At 38.6% G+C, this 21,456-nt stretch overlaps 1 protein-coding gene across 6 annotated transcripts in view; it reads left to right on the top strand.

Moving 5' to 3' along the window:
- The window catches only part of tmem68 (transmembrane protein 68), an 80,403-nt gene extending 62,286 nt beyond the window's left edge, over window positions 1–18,117 (top strand). For 2 of the 6 annotated variants that reach the window (XM_072570558.1, XM_072570557.1), the window contains 3 exons: window positions 1,283–1,343; window positions 5,515–5,654; window positions 6,195–6,426. In XM_072570558.1, coding sequence (XP_072426659.1) covers window positions 1,283–1,343; window positions 5,515–5,654; window positions 6,195–6,299 — 306 coding nt within the window. In that variant the 3' untranslated portion in view covers window positions 6,300–6,426. The other 4 variants (XM_072570562.1, XM_072570559.1, XM_072570560.1 and 1 more) reach the window with 4 other exon arrangements.
- Window positions 18,118–21,456: the final 3,339 nt, after the last annotated feature.

Raw genomic sequence — 21,456 nt, 5'->3', positions numbered from 1 at the left:
TCTACTCTATCTATTCCTCTGATCATCTTATAAACCTCTATCAAGTCACCCCTCATCCTTCGCCGTTCCAACGAGAAAAGGCCGAGAACTCTCAACCTATCCTCGTATGACCTACTCTCCATTCCAGGCAACATCCTGGTAAATCTTCTCTGCACCCTCTCCAAAGCTTCCACATCTTTCCTAAAGTGAGGCGACCAGAACTGCACACAGTACTCCAAATGTGGCCTAACCAAAGTCCTGTACAGCTGCAACATCACCTCACGACTCTTGAATTCAATCCCTCTGCTAATGAAATTTTGGTTTCAATATCTAACGAAATATATATTCGCTTTGGGAAGTGTACAGCAGAGTTTCATGAAACTGTTCCTGAGTTGAGAGGGTTACCTGTGGTAAGAAGTAGAGTAAATAGGGTTGGTACTTGCTGGAGTTTAGAAGAATGAAAGGTTATCTCAGTGAAATATACAAGATTCTGAAGGGGGTTAAAAGGTTAGGCAAAGTTTTTTGTTCCCTGGCTGGGAAATATAACCTTGTGGTCACAGCTGCAATCATTCAGGACTGACATGAGGAGACATTTCTTCACTCTAAGGTGAATCTTGGGAATTGTCTACATCAGGGCATTATGGATGCTTCATTTTTGAGTATATTTGAGACCGCAATTGGCTATTTTTTTATCTTTTTAGAAAATCAAAGAACATGGGAAGCGGGAGGAAAAGTGGCGTTGAAGTTGAAGATCAGTTATGATCATATCAAATAGCAGAGTGCACAAGGGCCCTTGTGGACTACAGCTACGACTAGTACGTTCTTATGAAACCCAAAGAGCAGTTTAAAAAATTTAATTCTCTCAAATTCTGTTCTGCGATGCACTATGAAAATGTTACTGCTCTAAAATTATATTTTTAATGCTGAAAGAGTAAGGTAGGATCAGGGTCCGTGCCAATAACAAATGTAAATTTAGGTTATAGCGATTGTTCTGGGCCATCAGAAAAATTACTAACCAAATCATCATTCTAATAAGGTAGCCCTTTCCAATCAACTAAGCTCATGATCCATGTTGTATGTGACCCTCTTGACAGCAAGGTGTCACCCTTCCTGCCTAATAATAAAATAAGGAAATAATAATGTTTCATTTTTATGCATTGTTGGTTCTTGAAGGTATCCATTGAAATCCAGTATATTTCACCTAGTTGAGACATGATTGTTAAAAATAAAATTATATTGGGCAATGGAAGTCTGTAAAACGGTTTAAATACTGCTTTAACACTTTCTCTTTTGCTATTTTCAGCCCATTATTCCTATGTTTACACGGAATATTCGAGAAGGGTTTAGGACATTTGGATGTTTTGGTCAGTAATATTTTTTTCCTCCTGTGGACAATGTAAATTGTACTTTGTAATGTATTTAATGTTCATTTCTGTTATTAGCCATGCAGGTTACAATTGCAACATTTTAAAATAATTCTTTTGTAATGTGTTGGCGATGAAGTATTCCTTAAATTTTAAATTCCAGCATAGAATTAAATAATTTCCAGTTGTGTGTTATGCAGTAATATTTGACACATTATTGAAATCTCCATCTGAGTTCTATGTTCATCCAAACTATTATGAATCATATGTGATGTGTTAATTTTGGCTTTGTTAGCATCACCAGCATTTCAATCCTATAGTTTACACTTTTCCAAATAAAATTAGATTAGATTCCGTATAGTATGGAAACAGGCCCTTTGGCCCAAGAAGCCCACACCGACCCTCCAAAGAGTAACCCACCCAGACCCATTCCCCTACCCTATATTCACCCCTGACACTATGGGCAATTTAGCATGGCCAGTTCACCTGAAATGCACATCTTTGGATTGTGGGAGGAAACCGAAGTATCCAGAGGAAACCCATGTAGACACAGGGAGAATGTGCAAACTCCACACAGTCGCCCAAGGCTGGAATCGAACCTGGGTCGGGTGCTGTGAGGCAGCAGTGCTAACCACTGAGCCACCGTGCCAGCCTTTTATAAAAGTTAGAGTAGATTCAAACCTGAAAGTAGGATAATATTGATATTAATCTGAAATGATATCACCTTGGTGAAGAAAGAATAAATGTATTTTCTATTGGTTGTAAATGAATTGGAATGAAGGAATTACAATTTCACAACTGTTGAATGAATGTAAAATGTGTATAAGTGAATGTCTGTCAACTGCTTGATAAGTTCTTTTTCTAAGCTCAATTGCTTTGATGTAAGAAAAATGGGACAGAATTGATACTTACACTTTTTTCAAAGACCGATATTGCGACACATGCATACCCAGTGTGCAGTGTAACCATGAATATTTTTGATTTGATAATTTTCTTATTGTAACACAATGGTTACATTCATATTGAACTGCTAAAAGTTTCAGTGAAGACTTGACGCTAGTTACTCTGCCCTAGAACTCATCAAATTTCCAATATATTTAGCCTCTAATGCATAAAATCAAAATTTAGAATCACTCCTTAATTTGCCTAATCATCTCTCCTCAACCCGGTGACAATTTATACAGTTCACCTTGGCTCTCAGTAGCCAAGCAAATATGTTCTTGAGTTCTTTGCCCAAAGGTAAGACCGATTCTTGGTGTCACAGTCGCCATCCCTGGCAAGGAAAGGAGGCAGGTCCCAAATTCATCCTAGTTGGAACAAGAATTGATTCCAGGGCCATTGGTACCAATCTGATCCATATCGTCCATTGAGCCAACTTGCCTCCCAGGAAGTTCATCACTGAAAGAAAAATACTCCTTTTTAGATGTGAGTTGTAGCCTGAAATTGTGGTGGAGCCTCCGGTTACTTTCTATCATGTAGCTGACCAGGAATCCCTCCTAATCTTTTTACCTGCTGTTACTACCATCTATGTTAAGTTTTATAAGTTGATACTCAACTTATATTTGATAATTATTTATATTTTTAAAAAATGAAGACACAGAAATGGCAAATGTAAAGGGAACTAGGTTCCACATCAGCCATAATGGGAAACTAGCTGAGTTCCTTTTCTCTTCGGAAAGCTTATTGCCATCATGGTAGGGACACAATGTGTGTCAGTTTTGTGTTGTTGGTAGCCCAAGAGTTCTTTCATATTATTCGATTTAATACTGTCTTGACCACTCTCATTAGAATTTGTAGCAATCTGGCTGCACTTAAGGTGAATACTTTTGGGAACGCCTCATCTGATCTATACTTGGTAAAACATTTAATGCTTCTGCACGTTTTCACTTTCTGACTAAGGAGTCAAGTGCTCCATTTGAAACTAACTAATCAACTTTGGTTTAGAAAATGACAGCTCATGTAGTCATTTTCTATCTAATATCTGAGCTGGTCACTGGATTTGTAAGGAGTGACTGGATTTAATACAGCCCACTGGAGCAGGCTAGGTGGCAGGCAGGTCCACAATGGGAGGGGAGGCCACTCATCCCACTCATAGAGGTAGTACTGAACCCCATTAGGTCCAAGGCGGAATGGGCTGATGCAGAGAATCTGGCCACTGACCAATTAGACTCATTATCGAGTCACTTAAATGTCATTAATCCTGAGTCTGCCTGAATTTAGTGGTGGTTTAGTGATTCTCCCAAACAAACTTGGATTTCTAGTGTTTTCCATGATGTGGAGGTGCCAGTATTGGACTGGAATGGGCAAAGTCAAAAGTCACGCAACACTAAGTTATAGTCCAGCAGGTCTATTTGAAATCACAAGTTTTCAGAGCGCTGCCCCTTCGTCAGGTGAAGCACGACTTCACCTGACAAAGGGTAGCAATATGAAAGCTTGTGATTTTAAATAAAATTGTTGGACTATAACCTGGTGTCATGTGACTTTAGACCTTCTAGTGTTGTCATGAGGGCACTAAACAAGCTGTCAGGTTTAGATTAGATTAGATCAGATTAGATACCCTACAGTATGGAAACACACCCTTCAGTCCAACAAGTCCACATTGACCCTCCGAAGAGTAACCCACCCAGACCCATTCCCCTACATTTACCCCTGATTAATGCACCTAACACTACGGCCAATTTAGCATGGCCAATTCACCTAACACGCACATCTTTGGACTGTGGGAGGAAACTAGAGCACCCGGAGGAAACCACACAGACACTGAGAATGTGCAAACTCCACACAGTCGCCTGAGGCTGGAATTGAACCTGGGACCCTGGTGCTGTGAGGCAGCAGTGCTAACCACTGAGCCACCGTGCCACCCATTGAGCCTTTAATAGTGGCCTCCCTTATTTCAAAGGTACATAATGCCCAGTCAAGGGTCAAGGGGCCCGGTATTGGAAAAGATGTTACCATCTGAAAGGGACCTGTGTCCTATCATCCCATTCCCTCTTCTCCCCCCCCCCCCCCCAATCCACCCATTGGCAATTCCTTCCCCATAACTCCAATCTGCCCTTCTTCACTCCAGAGATACCACAGTTGCATTTTGGTAAGGCAAACCAGAGCAGGACTTAGACAGTTAATGGCAGGGCCCTGGGGGAGTTGTTGAACATAGAGACATTGGAGTGCTGGTGCTTAGTACTTTGGAAGTGGAGTGGAAGATAGGGTGATGAAGAAGGCATTTGGCAACTTGCCTTCATTGGTCAGATCACTGAGTATAGGTGTTGGCACATTAGTGAGGCCACTTTTAGAATACTGTGTACAAGTTTAGTTGCCCTTCTATAAGAAGGATGTTATTAAACTTGAGGGGTGCAGAAAAGATTTACCTGGATGTTGCCACATCTGGTGGATGTGAGTTATAGGGAAAGGCTGAATAGGCTGGTGCATTTTTCCCTGGAGCCTTGGAAGCTGAGGGGTACTTTATAAAGATTTATAAAATCATGAGGTGTGTGGATAGGGTGAATAGCCATGTCTTTTTTTCTAGGCAGGGGAGTCCAAAACTAGTGGGCACAGGTTAAAGGTGAGAGAGAAAAAGGACCAGAGGGGCAGAGGGTGGTGCATATGTGGAACAAACTGCCAGAGGAAGTGGTAGAGGCCGATACAATCCAAACATTTAAAAGGTAACTGCATGAATACAGGGTTTAGAGAGATCTGGACCAAATACTGGTAAATGTGATAGGTCAGTTTGGGACATCTGGTCAACATGGATGTGTTGGATTGAAGGGCCTGTTTCTGTGCTGTATGATTCTAACTTTAGATCTTAATCAAGAGTATGGTGCTGGAAAAGCTGCGCAGGTCAGGCAGCATCTGAGGAGCAGAAAAATCGATGTTTCAGGCAAAAGCCCTTCATCAAGAATGGCATCCTGATGAAGGGCTTTTGCCTGAAACGTCATTTTTTCTGCTCCTCGGATGCTGCCTGACTTGCTCAGCTTTTCCAGCACCACACTCTTGACTCTAACCTCCAGCATCTGCAGTACTCACTTTTGCCTAACTTTAGATCATTAATCTTTCAAGAAAATATTACCTTTTTTTTGTTAGTTATGATAGTGGTCATATGGCAGTGCTCATAGCTTATTTAATTAAGTGTTACACAGCATTTAACCTGCAGCATGACTTTCTCAATTTTTAACAGGTATATGTAAGTGGTTATATGAAAAATTTAAATGGCCATTTGTTCCAATTTATGGCGGTTTTCCTGTCAAATTTTGTACTTACTTGGGAGATCCAATTCCTTATGATCCTAATATAACTGCAGCTGAGCTGGCTGAAAAGGTAATTTCTTTTCCTATTATTGTGTTGTTAAGCATTTGGGCACATTGTTATTTTGGGGGTTTAAAAAAGCAACCCATTGTAAAATCTGTATTTCTATCCTGAAGACAAATTATTAAAAGACTTTTCAACGATAAAGTAACAGTCAGTTTTGTACACAATGAGTTCTTGACTGCTTGTTGATAAAATATTTGGATTTGCTGATATCTTTCAGCAGGAGAGGGAAACTGAAAGGACCCATGTATACTGTTGTCACACAGCTAAAATGCTAGCTGGTGATATCATAGGTAAATTAGTGCACAGAGACAGTGTATCTCATAGATTACTGTGTATAGTTCTAAAGTGAGCATAAAAACTGGCTTTAAGTGGATGGAGGTGTTTTTGAAGAATTTGAATCAGATTAAGAACTTGCTGGGTCTCCCCAAAGAGATATCAATAGAGGTTAACTTAAAACTATAAAACTTGTAGCATAGCAGTTTTCTGATGTGAAGCCAAAATTGTTCATAACAGACTTATGTGATGCTATCTTCTCATTGCTTTTAGGCAAAGCAAGCTGTGCAGGGTTTGATAAACAAACACCAAAAAATACCAGGAAATATACTTCGGGCCCTTTTAGAACGTGTTCACTGGAGACAAAAAGATGAATGACTTTACACTCTTCAGAACACATTTTAGTGAACGCTTTTTTAAAACATTTTCTTCTCTAAAATATCTACAACTATTCAAATACTGAATAATGTTTGCTGTTATACATTAAAAATATTTTGTTGAAAAAGTCTTGCACCAGTATTAATGTTACTTGACTTTCTAATGGTTTTAATACTGAATGTGGCATAGCACATTGGGTTGCCATTATAGTATCATAGAGTGAGAAAAACATTGGTTCACCTGCTCACTTCTATTATGTTTTCGTCTCCATGTGATGCCATGGAAAGATACTAAGTAAAGACTCAGCACCTTCCTTCCAATTTGAAGGGAGATTAACCTGAGTTGGATTGCCTTATGTCTTTAGAATTTGGCTGGGGAATGGCAATGATAGAGTACTGGGAACAAATTTTGCTGCAAGAGATAGGAGATCGCAATATCTATACAGGGGGAAAGATGGAAGTGAAATAGATTTTATCAATGCCAAACCCAAAGAAGGTAATGATGGGGGAGAAGCTGTGAAGAGAACAAAACTGATGTGCTATAAATATAAATTACCAGATGAAGTACTGGAAATTTTTTGAACTTAATCTCAGTCTGATATCAGGACATACATTTTAAATTAACCTACAGCTTTCATGGCCTACATTTCTGTTTTGTTTTAACTAGACGGTTGCTTTCTGCCCTTAGTTATATTGATTCTGCTCATGCAATACGTAACGTTGCAGGAATGTAAGGCATCAGTCACAATAATTTGCCATTCAATGTGATCATCATTGATTGATTATCCTCAACTCTACTTTTCTTCAATGCTTGATTCCCTTGCTGATTAAAAATCAGTCTCAACCTTGAATATGCTAAATGACCCAGACTTGACAGTCCTTTGCAATTAAAAATTCCACAGTTTCACTACCATCTAAGAAGTGATTTCTCCTCATCTCTGTCTTAAATGTGTGATCTTTTATTCTGAGATAACACTCTGGTCCTAGCCTCTCCCACAAGGGGAAGAAAAATCTAGTCTTTCTGGATCGATTCTGTTAAGTCCCCTAAGAATAAGGTTTCCTTCACTCTTCTAAATTCTAATGAGTGCAGGTCCAACTCACTCAACCTTTCCTTACAAGATACTCCCTTCATAGCTGGTTATCTTCAACGCTAGTATATTTTTTATTCTCATTGGTTTGTGGTACATTTGTATGTGAATTCGAGTCAGGGCGGCACGGTGGCATAGTGGTTAGCACTGCTGCATCACAGTGCCAGGGACCCAGGTTCAATTCCCGCCTCAGGCAAATGTCTGTGTGGAGTTTGCACATTCTCCTTGGGTTTCTTCTGGGTGCTCCTGTTTCCTCCCACAGTCCAAAAAACAATGTGTAGGTTAGGTGAATTGGCCATGCTAAACTGCCCGTAGTGTTAGGTGAAGGGGTAAATGTAGGGGAATGGGTCTGGGTGGGTTGCTCTTCGGAGGGTCAGTGTGGACTTGTTGGGCTGAAGGGCCTGTTTCCACACTGTAAATAATCTAATCTATCTAAATAATTTTAAAAATCTGGAATTAAGAGTCTAATAACGGTGACCACGAAACTGTCAGAAAAAAAAGTCTGGCTTACTAATGCCCTACAGGGAGGGAAACTTCCATCCTTACCTGGTCTGGCCTACATGTGACTCACTCCAGGCCTACAGCTTTTGACACCAAACTGTTCAATTTACCTTCCTGTTTTAATGAACAATAATTGGTGTAACTTCAATCCAATTCCGAACTGACATGAAAAAAAATTACACTGTCTCTGCATGTTCTATTTCAAAGTGAGAATATTCATAGCTTCAAATTTTATGGAAACAAAAAAGATCTTTCAATCTACTATTCACAAAATTTACTGAATAATGAGGATTGTGATTACTGTATATTTTGGAATTTAAATTCTGGAAACTTTTTGGCTTGTTTGAAAAATGTATAAATGTATGGTATGAGTTTTAAACTTGTGATGGGTTAGGGAAAATTGGCACATAAAATCCTGGTTTCCAGTATGACTGACAGTTTTCCAAATGCATCACTGCAATTTTACTGAGCGTTTTGATTATGCTTAAGTATGAATAGAAAAGAATAATGAAATTTGAACTTTGTTTTGATCATAGGTTGGGATATATCTTAAATATCAGGAGAAGATCACAAGTAGGATCTATAAATATATTCTTCAGAATAATAGTTGTACTAATCATCCAAATTAATTTATCAAATCTATCTATCTATCTATGTATCAAAGAAGATAACTGACCTAATCTTCAGAATTAAATCATCGAGCTCTGGTCTGTGCATTGCCATTGTTTACCTCATTATTGGTGGCTGAGCTTTCAGCCTTCCAGTCTTCACATTCCATCATTTCTTATGTAAACCACTTCATATTATCCTTGAACTCACTATTTTAAACAACTATTTTTGTATGTCCCTTTGAATTCTTGGTTTTTAACTTTATTATTGTGAAGCACTTTGGCATACTTTTCTGCGTAATGTAAACTGAAGTTGCAGCTATCTGAATAACATTCAGGGCAGGGTCAAGCACTAGAAGTATATAAACATGCAGGCTAAAGGCGTAAACATTTTACCAGACATAGAAATTGTGGGTGTATTCACCATGTGGGCATTGTATGGGAGTTGTTATTATGATTGTTTAACTTTTAAATTTGATCAGCATGTCCAGGTGAGGGTTGTTGAAGCTAACAAGGCTGTCTGGTGAGGTGGATCATTTTCATTGACACTTCTAATTTAGTGACCATATACAGTTTAAAATAAACTGTCTGATTCTTCAAAGTGATTATGCCATAGCTGGAAGTACCATGCACTGTTCCAGTGCACATCATTTTCCAATTTCCAGTCTACAATCTCACCACCTAGCTTCACAATCTTGATTTATTTCTCGTGAACCCTTCAAGTTGCACCCAAGCATAAGGTTGTAATTGGTTCCTTAACCTGTTAATCTAAAAATCATCTGGGTGAATAGATCCTTTCTCTGTTCCAAAGAGAGATACCCAGTTCTTAACCTTAAAGGTTATAAAATTATTCAATCCGGCTACCCTGCCATATTCTCATCAGCCAAAATAATTGTACAATTTGTATACAACTGTACAAAGAAATGTTTTGTCATTTTTTTAACTCTCCAAATTTTAAGCAGAATAATTAAAAAGGGTGAGAGAGTAATTGTGTTTTATGCAAAGTTTCTATTATCTGTGTGATAAACTTACATAATCTTTTATTGCAATCACTCTATTCAGATCAACCTTGTTGTTTGTTTTGTCTAATAGGTTCATTCATCTGTCAATGTCACAGAACAAAATGGAAATCATTGTAATGCAGCCAAAATCAAGGGTATTTCATCGTAATGCTATGACATCCAAATGACCCACATTTTTATTTATGGCCGACAATTTCGGTTTATGTCAGTATCAAATTTTGTCCATAAGTCACAGGAGAAATTAGATTTTTTGATTGACTTTTGTTTCACACTTAGTGTATTTCATTGGTAAATATTTGAACCTTGGCATAGACACATTAATGATACTTATCAGTGAGAAGTTTGAGAGAACAGATTTTAAAAAAATTATTCTCTCATGATCAGTTCTAAGAAGTTAAAACTTGTCTTTAAGAATCCCATGTTTTATATCCAGATGTTTTAAAATTCAGGACGAGAAGAAATAATTTTAGAATAAAACATTCTTAACGACATGAGAGTATCCCAAAAATACTGTGCAGTTAGTTATTTTGTAAATATAAATATATGTACAAATACCATAACTAATATGCATATAGCAGTGACATAAATCTGTTTTCAAGTTCCAGGTAACAGTAGGAAGTGAAAGGTGGATATTGTGCAAGATGAAACTTCACTGTCCTTTTTGAATAGTGCTCAAGTGACATCTTGTATCCATTATTATGCAAGCAACCATGAAGCTTAAGTTAACATCTCATTCATAACGTTGCATTGCTGAAAGTGCACCATGACTTTCTTAGTGCATTGGATTGTCAGTCTCCAGTTACTTCAAAACTGATCCATGTTTGAGATTTTGGAGAAGATTTGTAGCTCATGTTGTAGATCAGGTTGTAAATTTGCTCACTGAGCTGATGGATTTATTTTCAGACATCCTGTCACCATGCTGGATAACATCATCAGTGAATCTCCAGTGAAGCATTGGTGTTTTGCCCAGCTTGCTATTAATCTATCTCTGTTTGTTGTGGTGGTTAAAACATTTCCAGTTCTGTTTCTGAGAGGTTGGTAAATGGGGTCCAAATCTATGTTTGTTAATGGAGTTCCCGGTTTGAATGCCAGGCCTCTAGGAATTCCTGTGCATGTCTTTGTTTAGCCTGTCCCTGGATGGATGCATTGTACCAGTGGAACTGGTATCACTCTTCATCTGTGTGTATGCATGCTAGTGATAGTTGGTCATGTATTTTGGTGGCCTCATGCTAGACAAACTTAAGGACACAAATGCCTGACAGCACCAGCTCAATCAGTAAGGACAGCATCCTCAAACTAGTAGACCTGTGCCTCACAAGCCACTTCACCTTCAAGGAGAAGATTTACAAACAAATCAGTGGGACTCCTGTGGCATCAGCAATATCAGGGCTTCTGGCAGAAGCAGTTATGCAGAGGTTAGAATGAAAAGCCCATTCCACAATCCAGTCCAATCTTTGGGTCTGCTATGTGGATGACACCTTTGTCATCATGAAACAAAACAAGTTAGAAGAAACCCACAAACACATAAGCAACATCCTTACTCGTATAAAGTTCAAAGAGGAAGAGAAGTATCTTATTACTCACTTCCGAGATGTCACACTGGAATGAAAAGTCAGTGGAGAGCTGTAGACCAGCATTTACATGAAAGCCATATACACTGAACAGATGTTCAACTTATAGGAGCAATCATCCCAACACCCACAAACGGAGGTGCATCAGGACATTATTTAAATGAGCCACAATACACAGCAGCACCCAGGAACTATGAGAAGCTGAGGAAAAACTCCGACACAATGTATTCAGGAACAATGGGTACCCGATAAGCGCAGCTGCCAATTCCTGCACACCAGATATAAACAAGAAGACAACACGTCCAGAGTCTCTAGCCACCCAACCATACATCAAAGACAACTTGGAGATGACAACTAGACTACTCGCCCTTAGGCATCATGGTAGCCCACAAACCTACAATCACGCTGAAAGAGCTCCTGATAAATTTAAACGACCCCATACCAACAATCAGCAGAACGAACGTCACATACAAAGTACACTGCAAAGACTGTAACAAACATTACGTTGTACAGACGGGCAGGAAACTCTCCACCAAGATATATGTGAGCACCAACTAGCCACTAAAAGACATGACCAACTATCACTGATCCCCATACACACATACGAAGAGGGACACCAGCTTGACTGGGACAATACATCCATCCTGGCACAGGCAAAACAAAGACACGCACGGGAATTCCTAGAGGCCTGGCATTCAAACCAGAACTCCATTAACAAACATATGGATTTGCACCCCATTTACCAACTTCTCAGAAACAATTGGAAATGATATCACCCACCACAACAGAAAATACAGCTACTGCAGAAAATACAGAGATATGGCATTGAGGGTGAGTTGGAGGTTTGGATTAGGAATTGGCTCTCTGGAAGAAGACAGAGGGTAGTAGTTGATGGCAAAGGTTCATCTTGGAGTGCCGTCACTAGCGGTGTTCCGCAAGGATCTGTTTTGGGACCATTGCTGTTTGTCATTTTTATAAATGACCTGGAGGAAGGGTTAGAAGGTTGGGTGAGCAAGTTTGCGGATGATACGAAAGTCGGAGGAGTTGTATACAGTGAGGAAGGATATGGCAGGTTACAGCGGGATATAGAGAAGCTGCAGAGCTGGGCAGAAAGGTGGCAAATGGAGTTCAATGTAGCTAAGTGTGAAGTGATTCACTTTGGTAAGAGTAACAAAAAGATGGATTACTGGGCTAATGGTCGGATACTTAGTAGTGTGGAAGAGCAGAGGGATCTTGGTGTCCATGTACACAGATCTCTGAAAGTTGCCACCCAGGTAAATAGTGCAGTGAAGAAGGCATATGGCGTACTGGCTTTTATTGGTAGAGGAATTGAGTTCCGGAGTCCTGAGGTCATGCTGCAGTTGTATAAGACTCTGGTGCGGCCGCATCTGGAATATTGTGTGCAGTTTTGGTCGCCATACTATAGGAAGGATGTGGAGGCACTGGAACGGGTGCAGAGGAAGTTTACCAGGATGTTGCCTGGTATGGTAGGAAGATCCTATTAGGAAAGGCTGAGGCACTTGGGGTTGTTTTCATTGGAGAAAAGAAGGTTTAGGGGTGATTTGATAGAGGTGTACAAGATGATTAGGGGGTTAGATAGGGTTGACAGTGAGAACCTTTTTCCACGTATGGAGTCAGCTATTACAAGGGGGCACAGCTTTAAATTAAGGGGGGGTAGATATAGGACTGATGTTAGAGGTAGGTTCTTCACTCAGCGAGTCGTAAGTTCATGGAATGCCCTGCCAGTAGCAGTAGTGGACTCTCCCTCTTTATGGGTATTTAAGCGGGCATTGGATAGGTATATGGAGGATAGTGGGTTAGTGTAGGTTAGGTGGGCTTTGATCGGCGCAACATCGAGGGCCGAAGGGCCTGTACTGCGCTGTATTCTTCTATGTTCTATGTAACAGGCCAAGACATAAATAGCAAGTGGAGCAGAATACCAACACTTCACTGGAGGCTCACTGAATGATGTTACCTAGCATGGTGATGAAACGTCTGTGAACAAATCTACCAGCTCAGCAAGCACATTTACAACCTGACTGATACATGAATTGAGAATTATGATTAATTCCAAGTTACAGTCATCTCTAATGTTAATTTTGTAGGATGGATTGAACAATTTTAGGATATTCTTTGAATCTAATATCAGTATTTCGAATGGAGATATGTTTGGATCGGTGGTATGTGTTTAAAAGTGAGATTATGGGTTTGAGTTGTTCTGAGACTCCGAATATACAGAAATACAAGTCAGTAGATTTAGCCCAATTCTAGTTAAATGGTACTTGCAGTTTGTCTGTTTCTAATGTACATCTTGCCTTTTTAACCTGTTTCTGTTTGCCTTCCTTTTGTATTTGATACATCAAATTTAATAGTTTAAGGTTTTAGAAAAATATTGGTTTTGTAACAATGTATTGGTTTAGCATGCAATGGAAAGTTTTATTGAGACTGGCATGGTGAATTTTGCAAACTGGTTTGTCAGGAAATCAGTGGAGGTATTTCAATGCTACAAGTATCAAGTCGCTTGATGTCCAGGTTTGATCATTCTTACAGCAAAGAAGGACCATGTAAGTTCAAATATTGATGGTGGGAAATGACCCAAATAATTAAGTTCACAAACAAAAACAGAAATTGCTGGAAAAGCTCAGCAGGTCTGGCAGCATCTGCAGAGAATTCAGAGTTAACATTTCGGGTTGAGTAACCCTTTCTCAGAATTCTGTGGCTAAAAATGAATGTGATTTCATTATTGATAAATTCCATTATGGAGTTTCATCAGTGTACATGGATCAATGTATTCTGTATACTTTGAAAGTCTATTGATAGTGCTTGAAAATAAAAATCAATATGTTGGTATATTTTATATAAAATCAGATGATCTGAAATGGATTACTCAGGTTCATGTGAAGAGAAATTGGATTGAAGCTCGTAATCCAAACTCACATTGAATGATTTTTAAAATTGTATCCCAGATGTTGGTTTTATGTATACATTCAAAAACTTTTTTTCCTCCTCTATTTTAATGTTAGTTGTTAGATGAATATCATTAATTATACATGAGTCTTTTCCATGTTTCTTCCTTGACTATTAGATATGTAATTTTAAGATTAGTCTGTGGTGATTTCTGTATGTATTGTTTCAAATCATAAATTGTTTGAGAATTTTTTTCAACTTGTTATTTTTGTGCATACCCAAATTGCTTAATATTTTTGGATTATTGTAATTATATGAACTCTGGAAACTGTCCTACAGTGCAAAAATAATTGTCTTTTGTTACCTTTTATACTATGTGTAGTTCATTGGTTTATTTATGGAAATACATCTTATTTCATTTTATAAGACAAGTGCCAAATCCTGCTGTCTGGAATGTTTTTTTCAGTGAGATTGTCCTTGTGTCCATTGAAATGAAACTTTACAGTGCATCCCTTTTAGAGATAACTTTGTGTTGGTACTAAATTTTAATTTCACTGGAAATATCCTCCTAGAAGGTTGGATTTTCAGTTTAGATTCTGCCCTTGAACGTTCCTAAAAACGTTTTATTGATTTTAAATAGAATGTCAAAACCATTTGAGATTTGCTGACCTGCTGTAAAGGAATCCAAGTCAGTCAAAATATCATACATAGTACTACATCTGATAAATCAATATTGCCAATATTTAGAGATGATTTTCAAATCTTATTATTTTTAATTGTTAATGCTTCTCAAAATGGATCTGAATGTTACATTATTTGTAATTACTTTAGAGGTATTTTAAAAACTTATTTTAAGGTAATTAGTGTGTTACCTCACTGCATTGTAAATGTTAAAGTCATCTTCTATTTAAAAAAAAGTGTGCTTCAAAATGTTTATAAAGTCATAAGAGGTCCAAACCATAGAAACAGGTCCTTCAGTCTAACTTGCCCATGCTGCCTAGTTTTCACAATTTAAACTGGTTCCATTGGCTTGCATTTGATCCGTATCCCTCCATACCTATCCCCTCCATGTCTATGTCTAAATATTTTTTAAGTGACAAAATTGTACTTGCTTCCAGCACGACCTCTGGCAGCCCTTTCCAGACCCTTGCCACCTTCTGTGTGAAAAGTTACCCATCTGGACCCATTTGTATCTCTCCCCTCTTGCCTTAAAAGGAAGGATATTATTAAACTAGAAAGAGTGCAGACAAGTTTTACGAGGCTGCTACTCTGCCCAGAAGGTTTGAGTTATAAGGAGAGGTTGGTTAGGCTGAGACTGCTTTACCTTAAGCATAAAACACCACCTTAAGAGAGGGATAATAAAACCATTGTGTTTTTGGAAGAAGAAATATTGGAAATTTACTTCTAATTGAAAGGATCCATTACTGTCCTTTGCCAATTATTGAGTGATACTTCAAATATAGCTTGTCCTGCTATAATACGCACGACAATGCAAATTTGCTGTAATGCATTTCACAAATAGGGCAAAAATGTTTCTAAAACGCAAACTTTTAAAACGTTTTGACTATAGCGCAATTGCATTGCCAACACTAAGTATTATTTGTATTGTATGATTCTTGTGTAGTGTACGAATGCATAGAAACACGACTATTGTGCCGTAGAAGAAATGGTTGTAACAGGAATTTATGTTGTTGGCACAAAGTTTTGAACACCAGCTTTGTCACGTGGATACTTTTCACTGAAGAGCAGGAAAGTGGAAATAAAATTTGTACTGTTCAGTGCCTGGCTTGAATACCAAGTAAAATGTTAATCTAAAATTTGTTTCGAAGCCTGTACAATGTGGTGAATGCATATTGTGTCTGCTGTTTAGTAAGCATTATGAAAGAAAAAAATTTTCTGGGATCCTGGAAATCAAAGTTAATGAAGAAGTCAAAACATTGTCCTCCCAACATTGCATCATCTATTGACCACACTGTAGACATATCAGAAAAGGGAATAGTATGCTGTGTCATTTTGTGAAAAAAAGAATACTAATATGACAGTGGTGGTCACTAAATCCTCACTTTTAACAGCCAATCTTGCACTTAATTGGTTATCAAGTTCTAAAATTAGAAAACAGTTACTCAAAGTTTGATGATATGGATGTAGAATGGGGTAGTTTCACTGTGGAAATGTTGATCCTGTATGACAGAAGTGTTTTAGCCATCTGAAAGGGAAAATCATTGTTGTTCATTCTCTGGTTTGCTTTATAATTTTTGGATATCTAAAATTTACTGTTCATAGGTACTGCATACCAATGCATGTTTATACTTTTGCAAGAATTCTATAATGTGTCAGATATTAGGCAACATTAAAACACCTGTCTTGGTATATAGAATTTTTGAGCTATCATTATGAATTCGAAAAATATTTGAAAATACATTTTCATCTATTATTGGCATCATATAAAGGCACGTTCATATAGCCGTTCATCTATCTTGGTTTACTTGAAATGTTCAATCTTTCAACATAACTGTGTTGTATCGATATGAAACCATTCTATCGGTATAGCAAAGTACATAGTTTGAATCATCTGATGCTAACAATTGCCATTTGAGTTCTACCTTAAAGCAATAAAAAACACGTCTGTGGTTAAATGCAGTCACAAGGCTGATATTATTCTTTATCTCTCAATGTTCTTCAGAGTTTAGTATTACGCAGAAGGAGCCAAAAGTATCTAACTTTTACATTAGTGAATATGAATTCAACATTCCATAGACTGTCACACGGTAAGTGCAAGTTTGAAAGGTTTGCCATTTGGATGAGAAATTTCCAGTATCAAATGAAAGTCTTAATTTGACGACAACAGCAGGACCATATTGTAAACTTGAATGGATATAGAGAAATTGAGGTTGGCTGTGACAAATAGTTCAAAATAGTGTCCTTGGCATAAATGCTTGTGCCAGCAACCATTTGCTTCTGTTTGCTATCCAGTAAATCCATCAAGTAAAGTTCTGAAACTGGCTGTGGATGTTTTCAATAGTTTGTTACATTTTGCAACAAATATGTTTTATTAGTGAGATACGAAAGTAGCAGAGTTGTGCTGCTATTCTTCCACTCTGCCAAAAATATTCATAAATTTGACCAAGATCTTTGTATCCTTGCTAGTCACTGGAGAGGTCCTCTGTTCAAGAAGGTGAAAAGGGATAATCCAGGAGACTATTGACCAGTGAGACTCTCATCGGTGGTTGGAACGCTAATGGAATGAACTCTTAGGGGTAAGATTTGCGTTTGGAAAAGCATGGCCTAATTAGGGACAATCAGCATGATTTCAGGCAGGGTAGGTCATATCTTATTAACTTGATTGAATTTTTTGAGGAGGTGATGACTGTGATCGATACAAGTAAAGCAGTGGGTGTTGTCTACAGGGATTTTAATAAGTCTGTCAACAAGGTTCCTTATTATAGGCTTCTCCAGATTAGTATACAGGCAGAAGTGGGTACTGCAGATTAGAGTCCAGCTTAGAGTGGTGCTGGAAAAGCACAGCAGTTCAGGCAGTATCCGAGGAGCAGGAAAAATCGATGATTCGGGCAAAAGCCCTGCATCAGGAATGAGGCTGGGAGCCTTGGGGGTGGAGAGAAGGGTTTTTGCCCAAAACATCGATCTTTTTAAAAAAAAATTTTTTTTTATTTTCCTGCTCCTCAGATGCTGCCTGACCTGCTGTGCTTTTCCAACACCACTCTATTCTTGACTCAGATTAGTATCCAGTTAATGGGGGGGCAGGACCCTGAACAGTATTGATGTAAAACATCGAACATAGAGGGATCTTGAGGTTCAAGTCTGTAGCTCCCTGAACATGGACACACAAGTAGATACGGTGGTTTTAAAAGAAAGTGCATGCTTGCCTTTATTGTTTGGGGACTTGAGGACAATGTCATCACTTTGCAGCTTTATACAACTTTTGTTAGACCGCGCTTTGAGTATTGAGTTCAATTCTGGCTGTCACATCACAGGCTGGATGTGGAGGCTTTGGAGAGGGTGCAGGAGAGGTTGCTGCCTGGGTTAGAGAGTATGAGGTATAATGAATGACAAAATATATCTCCAGGTTGTTTTCTCTGGAGTAGCAGAAGCTGGGGGGGGGGGGGGGGGAGGTGGAAATCTTTTTCCCAGAGATGAAATGTCTAAGGTGAGGCAGTGCAGGGGGAGTTCAGAGATGAGAGGCAAGTTTTTTTTTAACCAAAGTGGTAGGAGTCTGAAATGTGCTGCCAGGAGTGCTGGTGAAGGCAGATACAAAAGGAGCATTTAAGGGACTTTTAGATAAGAAAACGAATATGCAAAAAATAGAAGGATATGGACTAAGGGCAGGAAGATGAGATGATTTTAATTTGACATCACGTTCGACACAACGTCATGGGTCAAAAGGTCTGTTCCTGTGCTGTACTGTTCTATGTTCTAACCTGTTCAGAGTTTTTATTACACATCTCATGCAGGTGAGATTTGAACCTGGGCCTGCTGGTCCAAAAGTAGGAATGATACCACTGTTGAATAAGCCCTGACTAATGTGAATATAACTTTTGAAAGTGATGTACACGTTGATTGTCAATAAAAAAAAGTCACATCATTTGTATTGATAATTAAAAATATTTGTTAATAAGTGTGTTTAATAATTTTAATATGAAAATTAGTGTAATCATAGAATTCATCTTGTTTTATAATTTTTGAAACTACTTGTTACAATAAAAGATGTTTTAGCTGTTAATCTTGCAAATCTGATCCCTGAAAAGATTATTTGCATCAACTTTGGGGTTTTTAAAAAATAATTATTCATATGCTATACAAGCCATTTATTGTTCAACCATGACTACTCTTGGAAAGTTGCTGATGAGCTATTTTGCTTACATGTTGCAATTCATGCAAGACAAAACAGCCTACTTCATCTTGTGTCATTCACTGTCTCCACCCTGGCACCTAGTGAAAACAGTGCTGCCATCACAAAATGCACTGCAGCAACACATTGAGCATATTCCAAACATGTGATCTCTACTATGTAAAAGGACAAGTGCAGCAGACTCATTGGAACATCTCTACCATCCTGCAAGTTCCCCTCCAAGCCACACACCATACAGCAATAATTCCTATAAAGACCAATAACTTAAAGAAAGGAAGCACCACAATGACTACAAAAAGAAAACAGATGGGCAAGGTTTTAACCTAGTTACCAAACTAGCATTAGGATATTTTGACTATTAACAGGCTAATCATATTTCAAATAAAAGGGTAGATTTTTCTTTAAATAGTTATGCAATAACTATGTTCCTCATTTCAGTATATATACTTGCCACACTTTGTCTAATATACTTTTACTTCACACTCAATTGATTTGGCCCTCACCCAGAGCCTCCATAATAGTTATAAGGGTAGTCCATGTTTTGAAAGACACAAAATTGCCGACAAAGGGTGAGTAGAATTAAACCGCTTGTTCCAGAATTTAAGTAAAACATAATGGTAACATTGAACAGAGATTCTCTAATGTGAATGGGTGACCCAACAAGCAACCATCCAGGACAGTTTGATAGGAGGATGCCTAAGGATTGACGAGTGATTGATTACAGTCCCATTAATAAAAGGATGTTGTCCCATTAAATGAATAGCACCAATTAGAAAAAGGGGTGTAAATCTCAGCCAATGAGCCAGCCAGTCCAACTCATGAATGAGCTATGAAAATAACAGCTAAGGTTATTTTGTAGTAATTAGTTGTTTCTTTGAAGTTGTTCACAATATTAAGAAATAGATTCTAATTACAGTAATTATGCCTGGGAAACAAACCCTTTGGTCCAACTTGTCCATGCCGTCCAGATATCACAACCTAATCTAGTCCCACTTGCCATCACCTGGCCCATAACTGTCCTATCCCTTCCTACTTGTTTACCCATCCAGATGCCTTTTAAATGTTGCAATTGTCAGACCTTCACCACTTTCTCTGGCAGCTCTATGTGAAACTTTTGTCCCTTCAGTCTCTTATATCCTTCCCCTCTCACCCTAAACCTATACCCTCTAGTTCTAGACTTCCCCAACCAGGGAAAAGACCTTGTCTATTTACCCTATTCATGCCCTTCATGATTTTATAAACCTCTATAAGGTTACCCCTCAGCCTCCAATGTTCTAGGGAAAATAGCCCCAGCCTATTCAACCTCTCTCTCCGCTTAGATCCTCCAATCCTGGCAACATCCTTGTAAATCTTTTCTGACCCCTTTCAAGTTTCACAACATCCTCCATGGAAGGAGACCAGGATTGCATGCAATATTCCAAAAGTGGCTGAGCCAATGTCCTGTACAGTCGCAACATGTCATCCTAAATCCTATACTCAATACTCTCACCAATAAAGGAAAGCACACCAAATGCTTTCTCCACTATCCTATATACCTGTGACTCTACTTTCAAGGAGCTATGAATCTGCACTCGAAGATCTCTTTGTTCAATGACACTCCCTAGGACCTTACCATTAAGTATATAATTCCAGCTAAGATTTGCTTTCCCAAAATGCGATACCTCGTATTTATCTAAATTAAACTCCATCTGCCAATCCTCAGCCCATTGGCACATCTGATCAAGATCCCCTTGTAATTTGAGATAACTTTTTTCGCTGTCCACTACACCTCCAATTTTGGTGTCATCTGCAAACTTGCTAACTATACTTCCTATGTTCACATCCAAATCATTTATTTAAATGATGAAAACTAGTGGACACAGCACTGATCCTTGTGGCACTCCACTGGTCACAGGTCTCCAGTCTGAAAAACAACCCTCCACCACCTCCCTCTGTCTTCTTCCTTCAAGCCAATTCTGCATCCAAATGGCTACTACTTCCTGTATTCCATGAGATCTAACCTTACTAAGTAGTCTCCCATGGGGCACCTTGTCGAACGCCTTACTGAAGTCCATATAGATCACATCCACTGCTCTGCCCTCTTGAGTTTTTTGAAGAAATAACAATCAAGTCCATGAAACATCATTTCCCATGCACAAAACCACGTTGATTATCTCTAATTAGTCTTTGCTTTTCCAAATACATGTATATCCTGTATCTCAGTATTCCCTCCAACAATGTGTCCACAACCAACTGCCTCTGGACTCTTGATATCACATTTTTGATGGCTTCCCATTTTCCAGTCATCCCTTTACCTGCGAACATCTGCACCCAATCAGCTTTAGAAATTTCTTGCCTAATACCATCAAAATTAACCTTCCTCCAATTTAGAACATCAAATTTTAGATCTGGTCGCTGGCCCCAAAATGCTCCCTCACTGATACCTACGTCCACCTGCTCTGCCTTATTTCCCATGAGTAGGTCAAGTTTTGCACCTTCTCTAGTAGGTACATCCACATACTGAATCAGAAAATTGTCTTGTACACACTTAACAAATTTGTTTCCTTCTAAACCCTTAACACGATGGAAGTTCCAGTCTAGGTTAAAATCCCTGA

The sequence above is a fragment of the Chiloscyllium punctatum genome, chromosome 5 (assembly GCF_047496795.1).
Source record: "Chiloscyllium punctatum isolate Juve2018m chromosome 5, sChiPun1.3, whole genome shotgun sequence".
NCBI classification, from domain to species: Eukaryota; Metazoa; Chordata; class Chondrichthyes; order Orectolobiformes; family Hemiscylliidae; genus Chiloscyllium; species Chiloscyllium punctatum.
The sequence above is the reverse complement of the archived record's forward strand: the minus strand, read 5'-3'. Positions and strand labels throughout refer to the sequence as shown.